Below are 7703 nucleotides of genomic sequence, written 5' to 3'. Positions count from 1 at the left end.
AGATAACGCAAACACATTAAAATGTACCGTAGTCTAGGTGCATTTTTACTTAAAATAGTAAAAAATAAATATTTGGCACACGTTTTAGACAAAAATCGAAACAAATACTGAACATAAAAAACAATAACTATAGATTTTGGGAAGTCTATTAAAAATTCAACAACATTAATTATTCATAATTTTGTTCCCAGAAACGTCCCTACTCAAGATTTTCTAAATTAGGTAATGTTTCGAAAGGTTGCGATACCAGACGACTGCGATAATATACAGTACAGTAATGTTAGCATATTAATAATGTAATAATTATTTTTAAAAACTGCATATTTTGGACGATTTTCAATTAAAATTATTTTCTTCACTTGGATATGTATAGTATGACGACCTTTCTATAATTATTTTTCAATTTTTGAAATCAGTTACAGTTAGACATAATTATGGTATAACTTAAAAGGCTGAGCCACAACCATTAAATGAAGGAGGATATCACTAGTGTGTGTCACATAATAGATCCACTTTGACACAAAAAAAAGAATTTTAATCGATGGTAGGCCTATATAAAGTTGGTTCGGTAATTTTAGTTTACTAACATACGAATCACTATGTCTATTTATTCGTTCCTGTAAACGACATGCATTTTATACCTGAGGTACGTACATTTGAAATCAGTTTTTTTAACTCTGAAATTACTGTATTCGAGAACCATCTGTGGGCTCGACCTAGATGGTGCGCGAGCAAAGCGAGCGTACCATTTAGTTCTAATAAATTCACTACAATATTATTATTGAGAAGTATATGTGGGCGAGAAAAGTATGCTTCAGAAAAAACTTATGGACCGTGTCAGTTTCAAATTAACGAAAAACAATTTAGTCTACTAGGCTACAGTACTAAACATGAAGCGGTATATCGTGGCTTTTATGTGCTGCTTGGCTGGTATTTGTCTGCTGTGTCTGCGATACAATCTTAATTTTGCAATTATCGAAATGGTTAGAAGAGAGAATTTGACAGAATATCACAATTTAACAGATAATTTGACTTACGGAATCGATGAACGTAAGACAGGGGTAAGTAGGCGGTCTACTAGGAATCTGTCTGAACGACAATATTGAAATAGGATAGCATGAATCCTTATGATCATTGAATGTATTCATTCATTCATAATAACATTTATTTCTTATCATTTCAAAGTAAACAAAATAACAATTTAAATATAAATAATTAAGAGGCAAAACCCAGAAAGGTTTCCCTCCAAAGACACTTGTGACGGGTAGCCAGTTAAGAAATTGTAATCATATTTGAGTTTAAACAAACAGAAACAAAACAAGACAAACAAACATGTAAAGCAAGACAACGACAAATGAATAATAATAAAATACTATGGAAGCACAGAAAAACCAGAATAAACATGTTGTTTTATTATTATTAGTTATTTATGGAGTAGAATTTGTTTAAGTTTAAAAGAAAATGTATTTTTTTAAGGTGCCAATTTAATTTCGTCGGGGAGATCATTAAATAATTTGGTGCCACTATAACGGATATTATGTTGCATTAATGTTAATTTGGTACGGGGAGGGTGGAGATTACAGGAGGATCTAGTTTTATGGGTATGAATACTATTATTTTTTTTGTATTGATTGCATGTACTCCTGTTTATATTCTGTAATTGGTAAAAACGACAATGATACAAAATGCTGTTTGGTATAGACAGATGTATTGTCTCCCAACAACATGAAAAATGAAGATTACTAAAACAAATATTTTGAATATGCCATTTGGCAGGTTTAGTAACGTTAATCAATTCCATTGAAACATTTGTTAATGTTTTCACTTATAAAAGTACAACATAAACGGTTAAATTCAACCAAAAAACCTATTGACTTATTACAGTCAATTTGACTATTCCGGAGGTATTTTAAGGTCAGCTTTAGCCTAACCATGACCATCGTTTTAAGCACCATTGTCTAAAGTGTTTTAAAGGATAAACTGTTTTGTATATTTCAAATCCTGTGAAAATAATACAATAAAGTCCATGGAAGAATTACTAATACGTTCATCCATATAGAAAAGACTAATGAAATTTCAAACGTCCATGGAGAAATTTCAAATAAGTCCATGGAAGAATTTCAAATAAGTCTAATGGAAGAATTTCAAATAAGTCTATGGAGGAATTTCAAATAAGTCCATTGAGGAATTTCAAATAAGTCCATGGAGGAATTTCAAATAAATCCATGAAAACATTTCAAAAAATTCCATGGAGGAATTTAAAAAAAGTCCATGCGGACGTTGAGATAAGTCTATTGACAAATTTTAAATAAGTATATTAAGGCATTTCAAATAAGCCCTTTCCATGGATGAATTTAAATAAGTCCATGAGGAATTATAAAGATTTCGAAAAAAAGTTGTCATTTTGAAGTATCATAATAGTTATTAACTTTCACCAAACATTAGTCGAAAAAAAATAATTTAACTGAAATACAGACGTTTTTTGGTTCAAAAAATAACTTTGACTTTCAGTCAAAGTTTTCTATCAAAACATATCTCATAATGCAATGCGCTTATTTGGCTACTCTGTATGCATAATCATAAAACTTCCTCGCGATCTGTGTGAAAACACCTTCTCAACCGTGACGAGTTGTAAACAATCCTGCATCATGCATAATGTATACTCATGGTTTGAAATCTTTCGCTCGCGACTATTTTCCAGACGAAATGTAATCAAATTAATTTAGCTGTTAATTACGTAAAATTGTTGTTTTTGGCTTGAATTTTCGAATAACTTTAATATTACTTTGATATGGCCACTTAAAATTTAGTATATTTTGACCTTCATTTTTTTTGTGTTTCAAGGGACAATACATCTTTAAATATATCTATGGGGACTTACTTAAATCCGTCCAAAACTAACTTATTCACACGGTTATAAATCGGTTATTTGTTCCCAGTAGAATTATTATCATCATCTACCTTTCATATCTCCTATACAACAGATACCTAGGTATGACTGGGATGAACGACAAAAACAAACAGTACTGGCTGCATTTTATTACGGCAATGCTGTAACACCAATACCAGGAGCTTGGTTAGCTCGCAAGATTAGTGGAAAACGATCCATGGTTGGAGTTCTTCTATGCTCAGGTTTACTTACTGCCTTGATACCATGGGCTGCGGGTTTTAACTATTATCTATTACTTTTTATTCGAGTTTTAGATGGTTGTGTACAGGTTAGTATTTGTAGTGAACCCTTATTATCACAGGACAATCCTATTATCATAACTCTATCTTATATATTATTGTATAACACCTAAACAAATTCCTGTCATTTGATTGGACGAATGTGGGTCACATGGCGTGCAATAGTACGCACTATTCGCACGATGGTTAAATACCACTTTTTCGTTTTTAGATTTTAGATTGTTGTGTACAGGTTAGTATTTGTAGTGAAAACTTACAGAACCATTCTATAATTATATGTTATATATTAATATTATTCTTTGTTCTCTCTTTTGTGAATTTCGCCCACCTTTATTATTCTCATTTTCACTACATACACCTAACTACATAACATGTAATAATACAACTTTTAGTTTTTTGTTCGGTTTGCTATCCGTTTAGATACAATAAGTATTACATTCAGTAGTACAGTACCGTCCAGAAAACATCTATAGAAAATATTCGGAAAAAAACGTTTGTCAATATTCCGCGAGGGGTTGATTACGTAACTGGAGGCTACCCTCCAGTTTGATCAGCGGCATAATTTTTTGATTTTAAAACAGATTTAAGTTCATCCGCTCAAACGGCAAAAGAGAAAGTAAAATCAATTCCATTTTATATCTCTCTCTCTTTTTTTTTTTAATTTAAGGGCGTATCTTACCCAGCAATGTATGAATTGTTAGAAAACTGGATAATTCCGCAAGAACGAAGTAAACTAATGTCCATTGTATTTTCTGGTAAGATGTATTTTTTTGTATTCACGAAGCAAATTATAGACTTGTGCTAAGTCTGTATTTATTTATTCTTTATTATGTAGTCCACCCGTCGGCGTTCTGATTTTTTCTGGAAAATTGTGAAAGTGTGAGATCAAATAGTATACGTATGAAACGCCATATGTGCCAAAATATTTATCTTTTTAGTAATATTACGATCTAGAACCTAGATTAATTAAACAATACAATAATAAGAAAATAGATGAAATGAAGAATGAAAACAAATAATTGCATTTTTTTTCTTCAAATCGTACATGAAACAGTCGCAATGTATCTTGTTATTCAAACAATCTTCTTCTTTCACAGCATTGTCCCTTAGTGTAACATTATATAACAAGTTATCGAGTTGGATTTGTTCCGTTGGCGGTTGGCCGTATACTTTCTATACATACAGTAAATACAATTTAATTGTCAGTTTTCACGTGCAAATGTATTGAGCGGGTAAGATTTTAAATTATCCATCTAAATAACAAAACCATTTTCAACACTCCAGTTACCAGCTTAGATAGGGAGATGAAGAGTGCACGCATCTCTTATTTTCTTAGCCTACATTATTTACACATTTTCTTTCACGAAACTGAAGGGTGATTTTTTGTTAAATACTGGAAAAGCATAATACAAACGATTCCAAAAATGTAATACTTATTCTAATCTGCACTAATCTGGCATTCAAAAACCTCGACTTATTGTGAATGATGTCATCGGTTTAGGGCTTGTTTGAGAGATCCTGTTCTCGGGCTCCGTGAATCAAACCATGAACCTATCTAGGTCCTTGATGATCAAACGTTAGGTTTTTTAGACTTTTAGAGTTGCACGTCCACTATGTCGGCTGCTACCATATGACGTCATTTTATGATATGAACATGCGCAAGTTGTCTGGCACGTCGGCTGCCAAATATGAGAACTTGTTCATTGGCATTTTGCCGTTCGCTTTCTGACACGAGTACGAGTGGACATATGACGCCATAGCATTGCAAAAGTTTAGCAAAATCATGGCGGAGAATGATCTCGATGATTTTCTTAGAATGTATTAAAGAATTATTATTTTTGTAGGTATGTTATCAGTTTTTGTAGCAATAATATGGATGGTTTTTATTTATGAGAAACCAGATAAAGATCCATATATTTCAAATGCAGAACGTGAATACATTAACAGTTTTGAAACGTCTGAACAGGTACGAGTATTATGATATATTATATAACACCTACACAATTCCTGTCATTTGATTGGACGATTGTGGGTCACATGGCGTGCAATAACACGCACTATTAAACGATATTTTGATAGTACCGGTACTTGTTTTCGTGTACAAAAAAAAAAAATCTGTTTGCGTTTGGAAAATATTTTTTTATTCTATTGATTTTGAACATTTTGCACTTTCGTCGCCAATGTTATTGTTATGACTGGTTTAGCGATGAAATTACAACTCATAAACATTTTATTTGTATAATAATTATTAATAAAAGTAACTCTGATGACGAACCAAAACAAACAATAAAGGCAACTAATATTGCTCAAGGCAAACGATTAAATCTGCAATAATAAAATGATTAAAAATGTACCATTTTGTCACGAAAACGGTAAACCTCAAATTTTTTTCAATTCTAACCCAGATAATAAAACATTGAACAATTTATTAATGAAAAAAACCCAATATGACGAGTACGATATACAAAAGTGTACGGTAATTTATTTTATAAAAGGTTTTTTTACAACCAACGTGATGAATTAAAGGTATTATTTCCCATCCGTCTTGTTTAAACTAACAGTAATGTATGACATCTTGACATAAAATATCTTCTTTGTCTTTATGTTAGAATACACCAATCGAATGGGTCAAGGTATTGACATCTTCCGCAGTATGGGTTGCAGTCATTATGTATTGGGGTTTTGTATTCATTCTTGTTTTCCTTCTTACCGAGTCACCAACTTTTATAAATGGAATTTTGGGCTATAACCTGAAAACAGTAAGCGACATAATTATTCTTACCGCTTTGTAAAAACTGCCCAATTGTAGTGGCCGTGTTAGGCCGGTATGTGGTTGATGTTGATTTTTACCGCTTTGTAAAAACTGCCCAATTGTTACTTAGTGGCCGTGTTAGGCCAGTATTTGGTTGATGTTGATTTTTACCGCTTTGTAAAAACTGGCAAATTGTAGTGGTCGTGTTAGGCCGGTATGTGGTTGATGTTGATTTTTACCGCTTTTTAAAAACTGGCCAATTGTAGTGATCATGTAAATAGGTCATGTGGTGGTGAGCCGTATGTGGTTGAGGTTGATTCTTACTGTTTTGTAAAACTGGTAAATTGTATAGTGGTCGTGTTGGCCATGTGGTGATAGGCCGTATGTCACCTGGTAGAGGTTGGTCGTGTGTGGATTTGGTAGGCGTAGTGGTTGGTATTGCGCTAGTGGTTGCAGATTGGATAAGGGGTAGGCCATATTGGTCGGTAGTGGTATCACAATGTCTGGTAGAGGTTGATCATATGGCAGTGATAGGACGTTTTCTATTTGTTTGAAGCCAAAACTTTGAATAATTGTATTTTGCAGCAGTGGTTGGCCATTAGTCAGTAAATATATATTTCACCTTGTTGGTGACATGCATTTTTTTTTTCGTAGACTGGCTTATTTGTATCAATTATAGGACTTTCGCAGTTACTGATCTGTCAAACATCTGGAATATGTGCAGACTTTATTATCCAGCGTAAATATCTGACACTCTTGAACACACGGAAGTTGTTTTTATTTCTTAGTAAGAACATATAAGGCCTATGTACACTATACTTTTTCATAACATACCTTTATTTATGTATAATTTGATTGGCTGAAATCGTATCACATGGCTATGGTAATGTTGTTTCATTCAGGCGATATATCAACAAACATTAACTTTATTACGGATTACTTCTTTTCAGCTTTGGCAATACCTTCATTGTGTCTGATTTGTATTGGATTTTTCAAAGACAGCCCAGCGGCCTCAGTGGTTTTTCTTGCTTTAGCGTTTATTTTTCTAGGAATTTACACATCAAGTGTCATGCCGAGTATAATGGAAATATCTAAAGGTCATTCAGGGGTTATTGCAGGGATTGTGACATCACTGGCAAGCCCCGCCTGCTTTATTGGTCCAATGATGTTAGGAGCATTCACTGTAGACAATGTACGTATTGATTGTATATTTTATTATTTAATTCATGTTTTAATCATTTTGTAAATAATAAACGAAATCAATTATGCGCATGCGTATTAGTATCTACTTTGTGTGATGCGCAACACGATTAACTAATCGAAACCATACTAATAAATTCACTTACTGGTTTACTTGTTTCCGGAGCTCAGTATCTACTGGATCCGGAATCAAGTCTAGACTATGCCTATAAACCCCTCTTGAAAATGACATCATATCTCGAATACGGCGCAAATTTTAAGTGGTGGTCGGCCCATGCCTGTTCGAGACCTGACTTGAATTGATCTTTTTATCTTAGAAATTAAGCTTCGGAGCTTTTTGGTAAAATGTAAACTATCAGTTAGGAGGTATAATTACAGTATGTCCACTGTCCACTTTCAGAATACATTCAAGCAATGGTCTTTGATGTTCAACATAACTGCTGGAACAACACTCGTTGGAATGTCTTCCTTTCTGTTATTTGGACGCTCGGAAGAACAGACAAGCTCTGAAGATGAAAAGTTAACTAAGCATGAAATGAGCACTTACCGGACTATTGAATAA

The 7703-nt window shown here is 33.1% G+C and overlaps 1 protein-coding gene across 1 annotated transcript; it reads left to right on the top strand.

Moving 5' to 3' along the window:
• The first annotated feature begins 980 nt into the window (after window positions 1-980).
• Window positions 981-7703, top strand: LOC140061275 (sialin-like). Its single transcript, XM_072107784.1, has 8 exons — window positions 981-1061; window positions 2985-3218; window positions 3857-3944; window positions 5034-5155; window positions 5799-5860; window positions 6294-6409; window positions 6892-7133; window positions 7542-7703. Exons 1-8 carry the CDS (start codon window positions 981-983, stop codon window positions 7701-7703), a joined length of 1107 nt encoding a protein of 368 aa, XP_071963885.1.

The sequence above is a fragment of the Antedon mediterranea genome, chromosome 10 (genome assembly GCF_964355755.1).
Source record: "Antedon mediterranea chromosome 10, ecAntMedi1.1, whole genome shotgun sequence".
Classification (NCBI taxonomy): Eukaryota; Metazoa; Echinodermata; class Crinoidea; order Comatulida; family Antedonidae; genus Antedon; species Antedon mediterranea.
The sequence above is the reverse complement of the archived record's forward strand: the minus strand, read 5'-3'. Positions and strand labels throughout refer to the sequence as shown.

Coding starts and splice junctions, on each gene's coding strand:
- LOC140061275 (XM_072107784.1), top strand. CDS start 981: ATGGTTAGAAGAGAGAATTTGACAGAATATCACAATTTAACAGATAAT. Junction 3,219..3,856: donor TTTTAGATGGTTGTGTACAG/GTTAGTATTTGT, acceptor TTTTAATTTAAG/GGCGTATCTTACCCAGCAAT. Junction 5,156..5,798: donor GTTTTGAAACGTCTGAACAG/GTACGAGTATTA, acceptor TCTTTATGTTAG/AATACACCAATCGAATGGGT.